The sequence below is a fragment of the Triturus cristatus genome, chromosome 4_2, assembly GCF_964204655.1.
Source record: "Triturus cristatus chromosome 4_2, aTriCri1.1, whole genome shotgun sequence".
Lineage (NCBI taxonomy): Eukaryota > Metazoa > Chordata > Amphibia > Caudata > Salamandridae > Triturus > Triturus cristatus.
Genome location: NC_140586.1, coordinates 249137638 through 249159034, shown reverse-complemented (window position 1 = coordinate 249159034; position 21397 = coordinate 249137638). Strand labels below are relative to the sequence as shown.

Here is a 21397-nt window from a genome sequence, read left to right as displayed (position 1 = left end):
TTCTCTTGTTCCTCCTTTCTTTGACCCAGCAGGGCTCTGCTCTGGGCACTATCAAGGGCTATCTCTCGGCCATTTCTGCCTTTCTTAGTCTTCCTGATCGGCCTTCTCTCTTCAAGTCCCTGGTTGTAAATCGTTTCTTAAAAGGAATTACTCATCTCTTTCCTCCTATCCCCTTCGTAATGCCTCGGTGGGACTTGAATTTGGTCTTCACCTATTTGAGGTGCTTTCCCTTTGAGCTTCTTCACAACTGTCCTCTCAGACTCTTACGTCTTGAGACTGCATTCCTGGTGGCCATCACATCTGCCGGAAGAATGAGTGAGCTCCAGGGTCTTTCATCCAAGCCTCCTTTTCTGACTGTACATCTGGACAAGGTTGTCCTAAGTACTCGTCCATCCTTCCTTCCCAAGGTGGTCACTTCCTTTCAAATTGGGCAAACCATCACTTTGCCCTCCTTCTTTTTGCCTCCGCATCCTTTTAAAGAGAAAGAGAGGCTCCACCATCTGGACCCAAAACGTGCGCTTTCCTTCTATCTGGATCGCACCAAACAGTTCCTTGTGGATGACCAGCTCTTTGTTGGCTACGTGGGCGCCAAGAAAGTTCGGGCCGTACACAAGCAGACCATCTCCAGATGGGTCGTTTTGTCTATTAAAGCCTGCTATTCTCTAGCAAAAAAGGAGCCTCCAGTGGGGCTACGCGTCCATTCCACCAGAGCGACAGCAGCCACTACTGCTTTGGGACAAGGAGTCCCTCTGAATGACATTTGCCAGGCAGCTACGTGGGCATCATTGCACACATTCACTAAACACTACTGACTGGACAGCCAAGTCCGGAGACACGGCTTCTCTGGCTGTTCTGTTCTCCAGGACTTTCTGGAGTGAACTTAGTTTGCAGACCCAACTCCGGGGTAGGTATTGCTGGGGTATCTCTTCTAAGGTAAGGAATCTATAACTAATTGTCTCTTTCAGATGAACAAATTACTTACCTTCGGTAACAATATATCTGTAAGAGACATAGATTAGTTATAGATTCCTGACCGCCCCACCCATCCTTCGTGTTCTGCGAACAGACTTCAAAAGTTAAGGACATCCTTTCAGGGCCCTAGTTTTGTGCACCAGTGGCCAGTGTCTTGCATGGCTCTGCGCTTCTGGCGTGGAATGTCGTGTACAAAGAACAGACGTCAGCGCGCGATGGCGGCGTCTAAGTAGCTAGTGCAACGTCATCCCGGCGACCACGACGCCACCTTTCGACGCGCAGAGGTACTGCTGAAGAAAAACTTTCCGGATCCAGTCTGACGCCTGGGGGTAATTCTAAGGTAAGGAATCTATAACTAATCTATGTCTCTTAGAGATATATTGTTACCGAAGGTAAGTAACTTGTTTTTCAGCTAGGTGCCCACCAACATAGGTGTTTTTATCTTAGAGGACCTGTCCTTGTCAGTTGCTCCAAGTGCCTCATTTCCATCCCTAAATGCAGTCAGTGCAGCTAGGAGAATGCTTTTAGGAAGTTGCCTGCCATAAACAAGCATTGGGAGCGCCAATAGGTCGGACCAATGCAAGAGCTATTGACTTTGCCAATGAGTTTTAGCCTGGTTATACACCGGCTTGGCTAAAAGTTAGTGTCAGAGGAGAGTGACATGGAGTATCATAGAGTGGAATGGCGAAGAATGGAGTACAGTGTTGTAGAGTGGAGTGGCATAAAGTGTTGTGTATTGGAGTGGCATAGAGCGCTGTACAGTGGAGTGGCGTAGAGTAGAGTGGACTGGTGTACAGTGCATTGGCGTAGAGTGTTGCAGAGTATAGTGGCGTAGAGTGCAGTGGCGTAGAGTGCAGTGGCGTAGAGTGCAGTGGCGTAGAGTGCAGCAGCATAGAATTCAGCGGCATACAATGCAGTGTCGTAGAATGCAGTGGCATATATTAGAGTGTTGCATAGTAGAATGCAGTGGCGTAAAGTGCAGTGGTTTAGAGTAGAGTGGACTGGCATAGAGTACAGTAGTGTAGAGTGCAGTGGAGAAGAGTGGCATAGAGTGCAGTGGCGCAGAGCAGTGTAGAGTAGAGTGGCATACCGTAATGCAAAGTAGAGTATAGTGCCTTAGAGTGCAGTGGCATAGAGTGGAGTGCTGCAGAGTGCAGTGGCGTAGAGTGGAATAATGCAAAGTAGAGTGGTGTAGGCTGCAGTGGCACAGAGTGCATTGGCAAAGAACGCAGCAGAGTAGAGTGGTGTAGAGTTTAGTCTTGTAGAGTGCAATGTTGCAGAGTAGAGTGCTGTAGAGTGCAGTGGTGTAGACTGGCATAGAGTGCATCGATGTAAATTGGCTTACTGTAGAGTGGTGTTGAGTAGAGTGGCGTGGAGTGTACTGGTGCAGAGTAGAGTGCAGTGACAGAGAGTAGAGTGCATTGGCATAAAGCGGACACGTTTAGAGTGCATTGGCATAGTGTTGCAGAGTATAGTGGTGTAGAGTGAAGTGGCATAGAGCGCAGCGGCATAGAATTTAGCAGCATACAATGCATTGTCGTACAATTCAGTGGCATAGATTAGTGGAGTGCAGCGGCGTAGGGTATAGTGATGCAGAGTAGAGTAGAATGGTGTAGAGTAGAGTGACAGAGTTCAGTGGCGTAGAGTGGTACAGTTGCGTAGAATGGAGTACTGAAGAGCGCAGTGGTGTAGAATAGAGTGATGCAAAGTAGATTAGAGTACAATGGCATAGAATGCAGTAGTGCAGAGGGGAAGGGTGTAGAGTTCAGGGACGTACAGTGCAGTGTTGCAGAGTAGAGTGCCGTTAAGTACAGTGGTGTTGAGTGGTGTATAGTGCATTGGTGTAGAGTAGAGTGGTATAGAGAGGAGTGGTATAGAGTACAGTGTTGCAGAGTAGAGGGCAGTGGTTTAGAGCAGGGTGAAGTTGAGTAGATTGTTTCAGAGCAGAGTGGAGTGGTGCAGGATACAGTGCAGTGGCATAGAGTATAATGGCTTAGAGTGTAATGCGTAGAGTAACGTGGTGTAGAGTGCAGTGGCATAAAGTACAGTGGTGCAAAGTAGATTAGAGTGGCATACAGTGGATTGGCGTAGAGGGCAGGGTACAGAATAGAGTCCATTGGCACAGGGTGTATTGACACAGAGTGCAGTGGCATAGAGTGCAGTGTTGCAGAGTGGCGTAAAGTGGAGTGCCGTAGAGTAGAGTTGTGCAGAGTAGAGTAGAGTGGCCTAGACTGGAGTGGTGTGGAGTGCAGTGGCGAAGATTTCAGTGGTGTAGAGTAGCGTTGCTTAGAGTGCATTGCCATATAATGGAGTGGTACAGAGTAGAGTAGAGAGGTGTAGAGTGCAGTGGAGTGGAGTGGTGCAGAGACATGGAGTAATGCAGAGTTGAGTACAAAGAGTGAAGTATGTATGGTGTGGTAGCACACTGCCATTACAGACAACACATTTTCAATTTAAATTACTATTTCATTTGCACAGACATACAGTTTTACTAATTAAACTATACAGTTTACAAATACTTAAGCAGTTCATTTGTGTGCTAGAAAATTCATTCCTATTCCAAGTATCCAGCAAGATTGTCGCATGAATCCTCTCACTTTGAAGTCACAGAAAGAAAAGTGAACATCATTCTCCCTCTGAAGACAGAACCTGACATTTGACCTCTGTTTTTAAATGCACAGCAAATGTGACAAGATAAGAACAAGGTTTACAGGCCTGTTTGCAGAAAGGAGTACTCCTGGAAGAATACCACGAGAGGTAGTGTGAAAAGCTTTGCTCCTTGGGAGGGACAAATTCACTCTGGACTGTCTAAAACAAAGCCAGAAAATAGACAGAGAGAAAATGTGAATTACAAACCACAAAGCCAATGGTAAGCAACGGGTGGACTGCATTCATAGGGAAGTTTTGTGAATGTCCCCAAGATGTATTTAGCAAACCAAACAGCTACACTGTCTGGTAGGCTTCGACCAAAAAAGGCTTAATATTAGCGGAGAAGCACCTAGGGCTGCATTGTGAAAAGGATGCACTCTTTGCACCTCTGTCTACCTTTACATTAGTACATTAGTAAAAGGCAGAGCAATTATTCAAACCAGCCGTTGGTCTTTCACAGTGCAGGCAGCACCTGGCCTGCACATGTAAGGGAGACAGAGATCTCCCTACAGGCAGGTGCAGTGAGTGACTGCACCCATTTGCAGAGTGTGTCAGGGTCCTCTTTGGCAGTCAGCGTGCCTCCTAACGGCCTCTTTACCTCTGCTTCTGCATCCATAGTAAGGAGTGGGTGCACATGCAAATTGTTTCCCTCATTTGCCTGTGGCCACACCCCCATGTAAATGAGGAAATATCCCCATAGGAGGGAGCCACCACTATCTGTAATACAGAAGAGGCCACACAAGTATCTGCAACCCGTTCTATAACATCAAAGTGTACCAGGGTGCAGATAAAGGGTGCACTCACCCATTGTGTCCCCAGGGACCTATTTTTAATATAGCACCAGAGGTGCTGTACAGTGCTTTTCACGGTCCTACATCTACAACCTGATCCATCTGCATTTGTTTATATTTGTGTGAGGAGGTTTGGTGTAAGATACCACTGGAACAATGCTTTATAATAAGCTTCCCGGTGTGTGATACAATCAAGCCCACAGGGGCTACCAAAGCGGAGACTGCCCTTTTCATCCTCCTCTGTTTCTCTACTAAGGCCCTGATAATAAGGGCGGTGGAATGAGGTTATGTATTTACTGCACCTGTTAAGTATCGATCCCCTGGCATGAGGCATTCACTGGGTGAGATACATACCTCCTGTTTTGAGTTTTGACTCTGAAAATGAGAGATACTATTCAGATTCTGTATTTATTTAACTGAAGTGTGCAGTTGTTGGCTTTTACTAGCCTTTACACCTAATGGATTTCACCAGGTTTTACCCCGGGGAAATCTGTTGGTGGGGGGGGGGGGAAGGAAGGGGGCAATAATTAACACACAACTCTGAATTCCAATGGCTGGGCAAACAGAATTTTGTGCAGGGACTGGTATTTGACTCCCATTTATAATCAGGGACTCTGTATTATTTCCCGAAGAGTTTGGCACACCCACTTGTGTCTTGGAATCTCCTCAGAGAGGATCCAGGGGATGGGATCAGTCTCCTGCTCTTTATAGTACATATTTCGATATTTCAAATGATGTGGATGGCCTGACAGCAAATATTATTTGTCAGGGTGCAGTACCCAATGCCTCAGTTGTAGATAATGGAACTGTTCCTGTTTAGGGCCTTGATATTCAGCTTACATTGTTCTGACAACTTCATTTTTCCATTCTGCAACATATCCTCTAGTGTTCTGCTGTGTCCTTGCCTCTAGAACATGGTTGGTGAGAAGTGAGAATACAAATGTACAGGTGGTCATGGCGATGGGTTTGAACACAATCCTGGGAAGAGGTGTGGCGCCAGGGCGACTGACTCTGGAATCTGGGGATCACGGTTCGATCCCCGGCGCCGGCGGCAGATTAGCCCAGCACCATGTGACTCTGGGCAATAGCTTGCTTAATGTTCCCTACGGCCCCCAGCACCTAGAGACCCTTACGGGTGATTGTTCACGTTTACAAATGTGGATTATTATTATTATTATCTCCCCCTCCTTATAACAATTTGACATAGTCACTTTTGTGATTCCACTTTTGTACAAGTTCCGAAATGATGTTCTACAAAGTAGTCATATCTGTTCAGAGAGGCACCACCAAGCCAGCTTGTGGTCTATGTTTACCTCTTTCCTGTCCGATTCCTTGCTAACCCATTCTTTCAGTTTTCTTAAATGGACAGCCAGGCAGTACTTCAAAATATCTGGGCAAGTCGAGGCTCCTGCGTCTTTAGGTATCTTCAGCACCTTCATAGCTGTTGTCGCCTTTCCTCCTGCAGAAAGAAACAGGGCCAGTTCTTTTTGTAGCTCAATAAATTCAGATCTTCAGGATGGAAATCAGAAAGGATCCGAAGAGATATAGAAGATGTGACACAATGTTAATTTTATGAAATGTATTCATAATAATACATATGGAAAATCTGATACACTTACCTACTTTAATCTCATCAGTTGGTTAACCAATTAGTGACAAAAATGCCCAGATTTTTAAGGGCTTCTCCGTCAATGGTAATGGCGTGCACAACTTCAGAATTGAGGTTCTCGCAGGAGCAACCAAGATATTTAACAGCTTGCATTAGTCCACATTTTTATAACTTTGTATCTCGTTCAAAATAAGCTACTTCGTTTAAATTTTGTGGGGGGGATATTTCAGAGTTGATCATTGTTAACAGAATGTTACCTGCAAATGAGTAAATCTTATGGAAATTGTCAGTGAGTTTAATTCTCTCAATGTCTGATGTTGCTCGTATCCTTGTTGCGAATGGTTCAATTGATAAGGTGAAAGGGATGACCTTTAATTTTTATACAAATCCCCAATCTGCTTTGCTTTCATTTATGGTTTAATAGCCTGCACCAACCCCGCTGAGGCTATTACTTTTTCCTGCTTTGTTTTCCCACGTATGGCTCCCACCCCTTTGCCCGTTCCTTTCAATCATTTTAAAAGTATGCCAAGCAGTGGATGTGGTGGGGTGCCTTGCTATTATGCCCATGTTTGTGCCTATACTGACCTCTGAAACAAAATATGGACTTCTTCTAATATGTGTCATGTTTTTTGAGTGCAAGATATTGAGTCCCTCTTCAGTGCAGGGGCCAAACGTTTTCCGTGCAAGCCTGTTTCCAATTTCTAGGGTTGCCTAATACTAAAGTTGCATAGTCTTGTTTCTTCCTCATGTCTCTTTCTTCCACCACCCTCAATCAATCAGGGTTTATAAAGCGCGCTACTCTCCTGTGAGGGTCTCAAGGTGCTGGGGGGGAGGGGCAGCTCCGGATCAGTCGAAGAGCCAGGTTTTGAGGCTCTTTCTGAAGGTGTGCAGAGTGGGGGAGTGTCTGATGTTGACTGGAGCTCGTTCCAGGTCTTTGCTGCAACGTAGGAAAAGGCTCTTCCGCCTGCTCTGGTTCTGCGGATGCGTGGGGTCTCTGCCAGGTCGAGGTCGGCGGAGCGGAGGTTCCTTTTGGGTACGTGGAAGGAGACTCTTTCGTTGAGGTGTTTGGGTCCGATGTTGTGAAGGGATTTGTAGGCGTGGGTGAGTAGCTTGAAGGTTACTCTTTTCTCGATGGAGAGCCAGTAGAGGTCTAGTAGGTGCTGGGTCATGTGTCTGTGTCGTGGGGTTCCGAGGACGAGTCTGGCTGAGGTGTTCTGGATGGTTTGGAGCTTGTGTAGCAGGGTCTTTTTGATACCGGCATAGAGGGCGCTGCCGTAGTCCAGTCTGCTGGTTATGAGTGGGTAAATTCGGGGGGATCCACTTGAAGGTCTTGCGGAGGATGGTGGGTCAAGGTAAGGGAGGAGTCTAGGATGATGCAGAGGTTCTGGGCGTGGTTGATTGGGGTGGGTGGGATTCTGAGGGCAGGGGACCACCAGGAGCTGTCCCAGGCAGTGGGGGAGGGTCCGAGGAGAAGGACCTCTGTCTTCTCCGAGTTCAGTTTTAGGCAGCTGTCGCTCATCCAGACTGCGACGTCTTTCATTCCTTCTTGGAAGCTGAGTCTGGTGTCTTCGGCGTTCTTCGTGAGAGATAGGATGAGCTGAGTGTCGTCGGCGTATGATAGTATGCTGAGCCCATGCTGTCTGAAGATGGCGGCGAGGGGGGCCAAGTAGATGCTGAAGAGCGTGGGGCTGAGCGAGGATCCTTGGGGTACTCCACAGTTGATCTCTGTAGGTTCAGAGAGGAAGGGGGGAGTCTGATCCTTTGGGTTCTGCCGGAGAGAAAGGAGCGGATCCAGTCGAGGGTGGTTCCTTGTATATCGGCATTGTGGAGTCTGGCAGAGAGAGTGGGGTGTGAGACAGTGATGAAGGCTGCGGAGTGGTCTAGTAGGATGAGGGCCCCAGTGTGGCTCTGGTCGAGTAGCATGCGGATGTCATTGGTGGCGGCGAGGAGGGCGGTCTCGCTGCTGTAGTTGCTGCGGAAGCCGTACTGGAAGGTTGAGGATGGCGTTCTCTTAGTTGAAGGTGGTCAGTTGGGCATTGATGAATCTCTTGGTGACTTTGGCTGTGAAGGGAAGGAGAGAGATGGGCTGGTAGTTTTTCAGGCCCGTCAGGTCGGCTGATGGTTTGACCTCTGCCTGCTTCCGACCGCCAGGGAAGATGCTGGATCCGAGGAGGTATTGATGGTCCGGGCTAGTTCGGGGGCTATGGCGGTAGCGGCTCTGTGGTAGATGTGCGGTGGGTAGGGGTCAGTGGGGGCTCCCGAGTGGATGTTCTTCATGGTCGTGGCTGTGTCTTGAGTGGTGGCGACTTCCAGGCGGTGATGGTTGGCTGGTTGTCGGTGGTAGAGAGGGGGATGGTGTCCAGAGTCTGATCCCTGAAGTTGTCGTAAGAGGGCCTTGATTTTCAGGTGGAAGTAGGAGCTGAGCTTGTTGCAGAGGTCCTGAGATGGTGAGACGTCCTTGGCTTCCCTGGGGGGTTTGCTGAACTGCTGTATGATGTTGAAGAGTTCTTTTGCGTTACTTGCGTTGGTGAGGATTTTGTTCTTGGTAAAGGTCTGCTTAGTGGCTCTTATGCGCTGGTGGTAGTCTTTCATGGCGTTCCTGTAATTGTTCTGGTCTTCGTTGATTTTCCTGTTCCGCCAGAGTTTCTCGAGTCATCTGCAGAGGCGCCTTCTTGGAGGTCGTGGTGAACCAGGCGGCCTTCAGGGGACGTTGTTTGACGGGGGCGGAGGGGTGCGAGCTTGTCAGCGCAGCCAGTGATCCATGGTGGAGGGGGAGTCGAGGAGGAAGGTGGTGTTGACATGTTCTTCTGTGATCTTGCTCCAGTTCCTTCGTGGCGGACGAGGGGTGGGTGTGGGTGCGATGATGGTGGTGAAGGTGAAGTGTACGCAGTGGTGGTCTGTCCAGAGGGGCCGCCTGGTGTCGCTGAAGTGGATGTTTGTCCCTCCGGCGAAGATGGGGTCGAGGGTGTGTCCGGCTCTGTGGCTGGGGGTGGTGACGAGCTGCTTCAGTCCGAGGTTGGAGAGGTTGTCGGGGAGGGTGGTGGAGTCGGGGTTGCTGCGGTTGTCGAGGTGGAAGTTCAGGTCTCCGATTAGAATGTAGTCAGTGGAGGCGATGGCGTGGGGTGCAACAAGGTCGGGAATGGTGGTGGTGGAAGAGGCGCGAGGAACGGGGGTCTGTAGATAAGGGTCCCGTGCAGCGTAGTTCTGGGGCTGGTTTGAATCTGGAAGTGGAGGTGCTCTGTTTTGGAGAGAGGGTCACTTGTGCTGGAGGTGGTGAGTCGGAGGGAGCTCTAGTGTTTGATGGTGAGTCCTCCTCCTGGGCGGTGGGGGCGGTTCTTTCTTTGGATCTTGTACCTGTTGGGGATGGCGGTGGTTATGTCGGGGCAGAGGTGGCGTTGGTCCAAGTTTCCGGGAAGAAGGCGACGTCTGACGAGAGGGTGTCGAGCAGGTCCCAGATCTCCGTGGCGTGTCTGTGGAGGGAGCGTACATTGAGGAGGATGCACATTAGGGCTTCTGTGCTGTGGGAGTCCGGAGTGGGTTCAGCGGTCGTGGGGGGGCTGCTGATGGAGAAGGATTGTCGGCAGTGTAGGCAGGAGGACTGGTCGTGGGTGGTGTTGGGCTTCGATCTCTGGCAGTTGTTTTTTCCGGGGTTGAGTGCGAGGAGGGCGGCGGAGTTGTAGTGGTGGGGGGTCATAGATCCAGGGTTCCTGCCGCTGGCCGCGGTCGGCTCGTGGACGGGCGCAGACGGGCTTGCCTTTGGCGTACCGGCGGCGCGCCCCCTGCTCGCGACCGCCATTAAGTAGGGGAGGGGGAGAGAAGCGCAGCTTGGGGTCGGGAAGCAGGAACCGGCAGGGGGGGAGGGGCTGCACACTTCCTTTCACTTTATCTCACGTTTGAAAGTTCTATTTCATCCTTCATTTCTTCCTTGGTCCCTATTTTCCAATCTTCTTCTTCCTTGTGTCTCCTTTTTTAGGTCTCGCCTGAGCCAGCGCTTTAGCGCTGCTCTCGCGAGAGCTTTTGTAAATGGGGGATCTGGAAGTGCAAACGAGTGCTTTCAGGCCTCCAAATACAGTGCATGTGCGCCGGGCGCGCGCACCATTTGGCAGCCTGCACACCATTTGCTTTCACTTTGATGTTTGATTGCGATCGCTTTCACTTTCGCGTCCGCACGGCCGCTTGTTCTAATGTAACCCAGATTGCTTTCCGACTTAAAAACAAAAAAAACACTCGCCAATTTCAACTTGTTGCTAAAACTTGCATTTCTTGCCTTGATCGTTGTCTGTGATACTTTTGAAGCTCTTACTTTACGCACAGAGAACTTACGTTTAAGTCACTTACTACAACTGGAAACTCGCGGTCGCATTTGCTTGCAATTCTAAATAAACAAACTCGGCGACTTTCTTTGAGTAAGACAAGTCATTGTAAGAGCAACAGAGCTCAGTGGTTCGCATCTAATTTAATCGCGTTTTAGGAGGACGGAAGGCTAGCACACAGAATGTAATAAAAAACATTATGCAAGCTGTTTGTGTTTTTAAAATGAACTCTGCAAAGCATCTAAATACCCCAAGTGTATGTTTCTTTACAGCAAGCTGACTCGCTGTAACATTGGCGCGCATTTACATACTCATGCTAGTAACTCGGCATGAAGCAAATTTCGTGCATTCATGATCAATGGACGATGCGGCATAAGGGTTGCTGACTTTGGCAATGGTGGGAGCAGGTTCGAGTCTGACATTGGCTCTACATCCCGTGATTATGGGCAAATCACTTACTCTCCCCATGCCTACCAAAAACAAGCATTTGCAATGCAATAGGTCTCGCATTTTTACGCGAGTTTGAGCTATTGACATTGCAAATGACAATGCCTTTTATTTTTGTTTTTTTAACATAAATAAAAGGCATAGTCATTTACATTGCCAATTGCTTAAACTTGTGTAAATGCGAGACCTATTGCATTGCAAATGCTTGTTTGCTTTTGCCTCTCTTGCACTGGGTCAAAGTCTGATGATGCAAAATAATTCCAAGGCACCACCTGAAAAATGTGCTGGGGCCAGCCACCTGTAGCTACTGGCCCAAGTTAAGCACTTTCCCACGCCTGTCCTGACTATGTACAGCAGGGTTATGGGTTCCAATCTCTTTTTTGTGGTAGAGAAAGGTTTTGTGCCCTGCTTTCTTCTAAAAGCGTTACAACAAACAAATGATGGACGGAATGCTGACAATGCAGACATTCTCCCCCAGTCAAGAGATCTGGGTTAAATCCATCGTTCTTTTGCCCACTACACCATCCCAGTTTAGACATGGCCATATGCAAATCAGTCTTGACCCTGTGCCTCATGGGAACAGTCCAGCCCGAACTGCCAAGCCATGTCTTCCCTGGACCGGAATCAAGCATCCTAGGACCGGTTTCTGGCTATCAGCCGTCATCAGCCAGGATAGCTTGACTCCAGTGGCGTAGTGAGCACGGGTCCCACGTCTGGGAATACCCATCCCACTTAGGGCGAAAAGCGTTACAACAAACAAATGATGGACGGAATGCTGACAATGCAGACATTCTCCCCCAGTCAAGAGATCTGGGTTAAATCCATCGTTCTTTTGCCCACTACACCATCCCAGTTTAGACATGGCCATATGCAAATCAGTCTTGACCCTGTGCCTCATGGGAACAGTCCAGCCCGAACTGCCAAGCCATGTCTTCCCTGGACCGGAATCAAGCATCCTAGGACCGGTTTCTGGCTATCAGCCGTCATCAGCCAGGATAGCTTGACTCCAGTGGCGTAGTGAGCACGGGTCCCACGTCTGGGAATACCCATCCCACTTAGGGCGAAAAGCGTTACAACAAACAAATGATGGACGGAATGCTGACAATGCAGACATTCTCCCCCAGTCAAGAGATCTGGGTTAAATCCATCGTTCTTTTGCCCACTACACCATCCCAGTTTAGACATGGCCATATGCAAATCAGTCTTGACCCTGTGCCTCATGGGAACAGTCCAGCCCGAACTGCCAAGCCATGTCTTCCCTGGACCGGAATCAAGCATCCTAGGACCGGTTTCTGGCTATCAGCCGTCATCAGCCAGGATAGCTTGACTCCAGTGGCGTAGTGAGCACGGGTCCCACGTCTGGGAATACCCATCCCACTTAGGGCGAAAAGCGTTACAACAAACAAATGATGGACGGAATGCTGACAATGCAGACATTCTCCCCCAGTCAAGAGATCTGGGTTAAATCCATCGTTCTTTTGCCCACTACACCATCCCAGTTTAGACATGGCCATATGCAAATCAGTCTTGACCCTGTGCCTCATGGGAACAGTCCAGCCCGAACTGCCAAGCCATGTCTTCCCTGGACCGGAATCAAGCATCCTAGGACCGGTTTCTGGCTATCAGCCGTCATCAGCCAGGATAGCTTGACTCCAGTGGCGTAGTGAGCACGGGTCCCACGTCTGGGAATACCCATCCCACTTAGGGCGAAAAGCGTTACAACAAACAGTGTAGTGGGCAAAAGAATGATGGATTTAACCCAGATCTCTTGACTGGGGGAGAATGTATGCATTGTCAGCATTCCGTCCATCATTTGTTTGTTGTAACGCTTTTCGCCCTAAGTTGGATGGGTATTCCCAGACGTGGGACCCGTGCTCACTACGCCACTGGAGTCAAGCTATCCTGGCTGATGACGGCTGATAGCCAGAAACCGGTCCTAGGATGCTTGATTCCGGTCCAGGGAAGACATGGCTTGGCAGTTCGGGCTGGACTGTTCCCATGAGGCACAGGGTCAAGACTGATTTGCATATGGCCATGTCTAAACTGGGGTGGTGTAGTGGGCAAAAGAATGATGGATTTAACCCAGATCTCTTGACTGGGGGAGAATGTATGCATTGTCAGCATTCCGTCCATCATTTGTTTGTTGTAACGCTTTTCGCCCTAAGTTGGATGGGTATTCCCAGACGTGGGACCCGTGCTCACTACGCCACTGGAGTCAAGCTATCCTGGCTGATGACGGCTGATAGCCAGAAACCGGTCCTAGGATGCTTGATTCCGGTCCAGGGAAGACATGGCTTGGCAGTTCGGGCTGGACTGTTCCCATGAGGCACAGGGTCAAGACTGATTTGCATATGGCCATGTCTAAACTGGGGTGGTGTAGTGGGCAAAAGAATGATGGATTTAACCCAGATCTCTTGACTGGGGGAGAATGTATGCATTGTCAGCATTCCGTCCATCATTTGTTTGTTGTAACGCTTTTCGCCCTAAGTTGGATGGGTATTCCCAGACGTGGGACCCGTGCTCACTACGCCACTGGAGTCAAGCTATCCTGGCTGATGACGGCTGATAGCCAGAAACCGGTCCTAGGATGCTTGATTCCGGTCCAGGGAAGACATGGCTTGGCAGTTCGGGCTGGACTGTTCCCATGAGGCACAGGGTCAAGACTGATTTGCATATGGCCATGTCTAAACTGGGGTGGTGTAGTGGGCAAAAGAATGATGGATTTAACCCAGATCTCTTGACTGGGGGAGAATGTATGCATTGTCAGCATTCCGTCCATCATTTGTTTGTTGTAACGCTTTTCGCCCTAAGTTGGATGGGTATTCCCAGACGTGGGACCCGTGCTCACTACGCCACTGGAGTCAAGCTATCCTGGCTGATGACGGCTGATAGCCAGAAACCGGTCCTAGGATGCTTGATTCCGGTCCAGGGAAGACATGGCTTGGCAGTTCGGGCTGGACTGTTCCCATGAGGCACAGGGTCAAGACTGATTTGCATATGGCCATGTCTAAACTGGGGTGGTGTAGTGGGCAAAAGAATGATGGATTTAACCCAGATCTCTTGACTGGGGGAGAATGTATGCATTGTCAGCATTCCGTCCATCATTTGTTTGTTGTAACGCTTTTCGCCCTAAGTTGGATGGGTATTCCCAGACGTGGGACCCGTGCTCACTACGCCACTGGAGTCAAGCTATCCTGGCTGATGACGGCTGATAGCCAGAAACCGGTCCTAGGATGCTTGATTCCGGTCCAGGGAAGACATGGCTTGGCAGTTCGGGCTGGACTGTTCCCATGAGGCACAGGGTCAAGACTGATTTGCATATGGCCATGTCTAAACTGGGGTGGTGTAGTGGGCAAAAGAATGATGGATTTAACCCAGATCTCTTGACTGGGGGAGAATGTATGCATTGTCAGCATTCCGTCCATCATTTGTTTGTTGTAACGCTTTTCGCCCTAAGTTGGATGGGTATTCCCAGACGTGGGACCCGTGCTCACTACGCCACTGGAGTCAAGCTATCCTGGCTGATGACGGCTGATAGCCAGAAACCGGTCCTAGGATGCTTGATTCCGGTCCAGGGAAGACATGGCTTGGCAGTTCGGGCTGGACTGTTCCCATGAGGCACAGGGTCAAGACTGATTTGCATATGGCCATGTCTAAACTGGGGTGGTGTAGTGGGCAAAAGAATGATGGATTTAACCCAGATCTCTTGACTGGGGGAGAATGTATGCATTGTCAGCATTCCGTCCATCATTTGTTTGTTGTAACGCTTTTCGCCCTAAGTTGGATGGGTATTCCCAGACGTGGGACCCGTGCTCACTACGCCACTGGAGTCAAGCTATCCTGGCTGATGACGGCTGATAGCCAGAAACCGGTCCTAGGATGCTTGATTCCGGTCCAGGGAAGACATGGCTTGGCAGTTCGGGCTGGACTGTTCCCATGAGGCACAGGGTCAAGACTGATTTGCATATGGCCATGTCTAAACTGGGGTGGTGTAGTGGGCAAAAGAATGATGGATTTAACCCAGATCTCTTGACTGGGGGAGAATGTATGCATTGTCAGCATTCCGTCCATCATTTGTTTGTTGTAACGCTTTTCGCCCTAAGTTGGATGGGTATTCCCAGACGTGGGACCCGTGCTCACTACGCCACTGGAGTCAAGCTATCCTGGCTGATGACGGCTGATAGCCAGAAACCGGTCCTAGGATGCTTGATTCCGGTCCAGGGAAGACATGGCTTGGCAGTTCGGGCTGGACTGTTCCCATGAGGCACAGGGTCAAGACTGATTTGCATATGGCCATGTCTAAACTGGGGTGGTGTAGTGGGCAAAAGAATGATGGATTTAACCCAGATCTCTTGACTGGGGGAGAATGTATGCATTGTCAGCATTCCGTCCATCATTTGTTTGTTGTAACGCTTTTCGCCCTAAGTTGGATGGGTATTCCCAGACGTGGGACCCGTGCTCACTACGCCACTGGAGTCAAGCTATCCTGGCTGATGACGGCTGATAGCCAGAAACCGGTCCTAGGATGCTTGATTCCGGTCCAGGGAAGACATGGCTTGGCAGTTCGGGCTGGACTGTTCCCATGAGGCACAGGGTCAAGACTGATTTGCATATGGCCATGTCTAAACTGGGGTGGTGTAGTGGGCAAAAGAATGATGGATTTAACCCAGATCTCTTGACTGGGGGAGAATGTATGCATTGTCAGCATTCCGTCCATCATTTGTTTGTTGTAACGCTTTTCGCCCTAAGTTGGATGGGTATTCCCAGACGTGGGACCCGTGCTCACTACGCCACTGGAGTCAAGCTATCCTGGCTGATGACGGCTGATAGCCAGAAACCGGTCCTAGGATGCTTGATTCCGGTCCAGGGAAGACATGGCTTGGCAGTTCGGGCTGGACTGTTCCCATGAGGCACAGGGTCAAGACTGATTTGCATATGGCCATGTCTAAACTGGGGTGGTGTAGTGGGCAAAAGAATGATGGATTTAACCCAGATCTCTTGACTGGGGGAGAATGTATGCATTGTCAGCATTCCGTCCATCATTTGTTTGTTGTAACGCTTTTCGCCCTAAGTTGGATGGGTATTCCCAGACGTGGGACCCGTGCTCACTACGCCACTGGAGTCAAGCTATCCTGGCTGATGACGGCTGATAGCCAGAAACCGGTCCTAGGATGCTTGATTCCGGTCCAGGGAAGACATGGCTTGGCAGTTCGGGCTGGACTGTTCCCATGAGGCACAGGGTCAAGACTGATTTGCATATGGCCATGTCTAAACTGGGGTGGTGTAGTGGGCAAAAGAATGATGGATTTAACCCAGATCTCTTGACTGGGGGAGAATGTATGCATTGTCAGCATTCCGTCCATCATTTGTTTGTTGTAACGCTTTTCGCCCTAAGTTGGATGGGTATTCCCAGACGTGGGACCCGTGCTCACTACGCCACTGGAGTCAAGCTATCCTGGCTGATGACGGCTGATAGCCAGAAACCGGTCCTAGGATGCTTGATTCCGGTCCAGGGAAGACATGGCTTGGCAGTTCGGGCTGGACTGTTCCCATGAGGCACAGGGTCAAGACTGATTTGCATATGGCCATGTCTAAACTGGGGTGGTGTAGTGGGCAAAAGAATGATGGATTTAACCCAGATCTCTTGACTGGGGGAGAATGTATGCATTGTCAGCATTCCGTCCATCATTTGTTTGTTGTAACGCTGCTTTCTTCTGACATGATTTGACTGAGCAGGGGTTGGGTGCTGCCCCCTTCTGCTGTGTCCTAGCAGTTCAGTGAGGTAGGTCCAGTTCCTTTTTGCTGTCATATCCCACCCAATCAGAGTTCTGGCTCTTGCTCCTTTCTGTCCTGTCTCCGCATGGCATAGTGCTGGATTCTGATCACTCTGCTTTGGTTTGCATTTAGGGGCAAAATTGTGCAATTCTCCAGTTCTCGTTCTTGCCGTTCATGAGCCTCCAGGATAGTACCAAATTCATTGTGTTATATTCACAAAGTGTTGTTGCCAATAACCTATCTCTTGCATTGATCCCTGCATGGCTATTCTGCCACACCCAACTGTTCTAGGGACTCCTAATCACTTGAGATAAATAATGTTGCTTTAACAGTTTATTTTTGCAATGTGTGAATCTCAATTTACTTAAATCCATACCTAATGAAGACTTGTTGTACTTGCTTTTCCTTTCTGAACAATGACACTTGATTGAGGAAAGAAGAACCGTCTTCACCTTTTATTGATTATCCTGATGTGAAAGTGAAAGAGAGCAGCGCTGGTCTCGACAAAGGTGAGTCCATAATTGTTGCCATTCTTTTGACAGTCTGTATGCAGTCTCTCCTTGATACTGAGAGGCTATAGGCCTACTTTATTGCTGGACAACAGGCAGTCACTCCTCGGTATTAGAGAGGTTCAAGTGTATCATTGCATATCCACAGCAGTGACTGCGCCTCAGATATGTCACAAACCTACCCTTGTGTTGGACTCTGTGTGATTGTTTCTCAGCTGACAGGTTACAACTCTACTCTTGTGTTGGACTATGTAATAGCCCCTTACCGAAGAAAGGTTACACATGCATTTGTATATCGCATTCTTGCCATGTGTATAGTCCTGATGTGGTTTTGGAACAAGTGCACCATTTTCAGTCCTCGAAATTATGATCTGAGTCACAAAGGCCTGTTAATCGTGTATTTGGTTGCATTGCATGCTGAATTGTATTGGATAGTGGCTATGAGGATCAATCAATTTATATATTGCTTATGATGGGCTATATTGTAAAGTGGCCAGCTAGATGCTGTTATAAGTGTATGTGGAGCAATTATGTGTTTGGATGTGTATGACACATCAGTGCATATGTGAATTAATGTTGTGGCAATCATTAGCTATGTATATAATTTGAAGTCATGTTATGTGCACAATGATTCCAGGCCTTGTGTCTAATGGGTATTGTTAATGTGGATTGACTGTAACCTGATCTAGAGGTTCCGTTGGTGGTAAATGCTACTCAACAAGAGGTCTTGGAGTAGTATTGTGTGCATGAATAATGTCTGGATTAGTGTCTAACATGCACTATTGCTCTGCCTCGATGTGGAAATAAATCTTTATCGCGATGTGGTGTTGAACTGAGAAGCACTTAACCAACAAGGTTGTTTGAGCTTTGTTGTGCCAGAAGTTACGTCTGAAGAGTGCTGTTGTATTGATTTCGATATCTTGCAGAGTAGGATCTGTTGAATGTCAGGTGAAGCTATTGGGGCGAAACATAAGAAGCAAGGGTGCCCAAGTCTCCTACCCTACACAAGTTCATCATTTATTTCACTGGTGAGATAACTGTGAGGAGGGCTGGTGGCACCGACCTTGCTTAGGGTCATACAAATAGCTGACAGCATAGGGTGTATGGACATAGCCAGTTGTGAAGGGGGTAATCTCTGCTTGTATTCTTGGGGGAAAAAGACTCCTATATGTATCTGTTAGAAGGAGCTTGTGTTTGGTACAAATTATACCAATGACTAGCTTGTTTTTTGACTCCCTCACAGGGAGGATAGCAGGTACAAGGAAGGAGCAGAGAGTATAAAGAGATGGAAAGGTAAAAAGAGGAGGAATTAAACCGTGGATTAGTCGAATTAACTAGGAAGTGGAGGAAGGGGGTTTTTGGAGTGAAAGAAAATCACAGAGGAAGGGGAAAGTGTAGAGGTTAATGGGTAGGAAGAGAAAAAGGGCATGGGGAGGAATAGTGGGGAAAAGCTAGATAGATAGTAGGTGTAAAAGTACAGGATAGGTGAAAGGAAAACAGACGGAGTCTTCTACATATAGAGTGTCTCTAAATCATCACATTTCAGATATTTTAATAGTTGCGAGAACAACAGTTTGATAGGTTCCTATGGACTGGTTTCAGAGGCCCAATCCAGTGGTTAATTTGTAAAAAAACAAAAGTGCCGCGGCTCTTGTCAGGAGACAGCTTGCACCAGCCCATTTCTCCTGTTAGCCCCGCCTAAAACCGAACCAACTACTAACCACTAAAGTGAGGATAGGATGTGGCATAATGGCCAGAACTGCCAACTTGAGAGCTTGGGAACCAGATTCAAGTCTCAGCGTCGGCTCAACATCTTGTGATTCTTGGGCAAATCGCTTAATCTCCCCTTAAATTAATGTGTCCTCATGAAAAGTGCTGGTGTTGATGATTAAGTGCCGGTGCTGAGCACCGGAAACCACCAGCTCAAATTAAGCACTGGCCCAATCTGTCCTCCTTGAAAATGGTAGTCAAGTGTCCTGAGAAAAGTTAGAGGCTATTTCAAGTTAACTAATATAATTTTTGCTCCTTTGTGAAGGGGTGTCTCTAGCAGCAAACTTTGGCAGGCGCTTATGATAAAAGTTGCTTTTAAGAGTAATAAAATGATTTTCTGTTCATCTTTAAGCGTTGCTTTGACAGTCAGGTTGTTGTAGACTTGTTCACTGATGTGTGTTGCAGCGCTACGGCTGAAGTTCTAGTTAAAAGACATGTTAGACCATTGAAAGTTGTTGTGTGTCAGGTAAGTTAATATGGCCCTTAATTAACGCTTCCTTAAATACTGTGCACCATACGTTTCAATATAATATTTTTCAAAAATGCCTACTTTTTCCATAGTAGCTTGTTCGTAATAGATGCTAGCTTATCCAGAAATTTGTTTTTGTACTTCTTCCTTCATTTCAGGTGCTATTAGTGGACTAATGTGCTCTACCTGTCAAGCATATCATTTGAGTCATATGACTACTTTCACAGTGGTAAACCTTGGAAGATTTTGCTAGATTAAGACGGAGACATTTTCTCTCAGCGTGTGTTTAGGACTGTCAGAGGCTACTGCAGAGTGATTGTTCTCAGTACGGGCAGTCCCTGGTAAGGCACTGATAGTACAGGGTGATCTGATCTCCCCGTCTTTATGCCTTGATGAGACACTGGTAGACTAGAAGACACCGATTTACTCTCACTACCTGCAGCTCCTGTTGAGACTCTGAATGCCTTTCTTAAAACCATTACATAGATTACCACAGAGCTGTAAACATTTTAGTCCTCTCCATGCCTAATAAACTATCTGATAATCTAGTCCAAATAATCCCCCCCAAGCTCCCCAGTCTGTGCCTGGGCTAAATAGGATGGTAAGGAATGGAAAGAGTGACACACTCTCTCAAGACACTGGTTTTCACTGCGAAGAATGCTCCATTTTCAATAATGTATTCTGATTTTTGTGTTGTTTAATAGATAATGAAAAGATTGCATTCGGCATGAATGATGAAGGCAAAGCCTACTGCACGGACCATGATGACAGTATGAGAAAGGAAAGCTTTGACAATCTTAGAAGTAAGTAAATGGTGATCAGCCACTTTGCACTAGAAGAGTGTCATGGTTCCAAGGCCTGAGAAGGCACTTGCAGAGACAGTGCCATTTATGTCGTTCATTTACATACTTAATCATGGATAGAGGCTGTGCAGTGTCCCTTCTGTCATCACTATGCACCTTTTATCATGTGTATGCCCTGTGCTGTGTCACTGCCATCTTCTGTATGTATTAACAATTATGTCGGAGCCATGCTCTGCCCAGTCTGTCCTCTGTATGCACCCTCACTCACTGCTGGGTTGTCTCTCCCACGACCTCGCTCCTGTCACTGCATGGCCCTTCCCCACCCCATTGCTAGACATAGCTTATTTTAAATAAGGCCAAGTCGACCGGAAGGACTTGTCGCGCTTTACATGAGCGCCAGTTACATTACACAAGCGCATAATAATTTTTACAGGCACTGAGAGATTAAGTGATTTGCCCAGAATCAGAGAATGTTGATCCGGCGCAGAGACTCAAACCTGGTTTCTCAGCTCCAAAGTCAGCAGCTCTGGCTGTAACGCCACAGCCTCTCCATGTTGAGTGTTCCAGCTAGCTACACTTGGACACACTGGTAACTGCAATGGGCATTTGCTCAAAAAATAGAAACTGCATATTAAATATAGGGAAAATAAAAACTGTAACATCTTTGTAAGTGCATTGCTTAAAGTAAAAAAAGAGCTATTACACGGCCTGGCTACGTCATACCGCTTCTATTTTTTACTTCAAGTTATGTAGCACAGCAGCTCGCACTATTCTGCAACACTTAAAAACAAATAAATAATACCAATAGATCTTGCATACGTGAAACTTATTGGCTTTGCCAATGTTTGTTTACATGAAAGCTATTATGGTGACCAGCCCGCTCATGGTACAAGGACAAGAGGTTGCCACAGCCCATTAAGTGCTTTCTATTTTGTTCCTTGCAAAGTGTTTTAATAATTGCTGAGAATTTTATAGGGGCGAAAGTCTGGAAAGTGATCTCTAGTCTTAGGGCTTTATTACGAGTTTGGCGGCCCGCACGCGTAGAGCTTGGCGGCCCGACTGCCGATTTACAAGTTAGGCAGATCGGCTTTGTGAAGACGGCCGCTGGACTGCCGAGACCGGCAACAGACCGCAGACTGCCAGGTTTGCGATCGGGGAAGGGTTGGCACGCAGGGGAGCTGCACCTCTGTGCGTATTACAAGTTTCCTGCTCCACGAGCAGACCGCGACGGTTCGACTGCCTGCTTCAAGCTGGTGGTGGTGAAGGATTTGGGGTGCGTACTCACCCCTT

The 21397-nt window shown here is 48.1% G+C and overlaps 1 protein-coding gene across 2 annotated transcripts in view; it reads left to right on the top strand.

Moving 5' to 3' along the window:
- Positions 1-21397, top strand: part of LOC146833569 (uncharacterized) — a 139936-nt gene that overhangs the window by 38008 nt on the left and 80531 nt on the right. The window contains exons 5-6 of one of the 2 annotated variants that reach the window (XM_085601423.1): positions 16994-17065; positions 20009-20107. In XM_085601423.1, the coding sequence (XP_085457549.1) occupies positions 16994-17065; positions 20009-20107 (171 nt within the window). The remainder of the gene's footprint in view (positions 1-16993; positions 17066-20008; positions 20108-21397) is intronic. The other variant, XM_085601424.1, reaches the window with a different exon arrangement.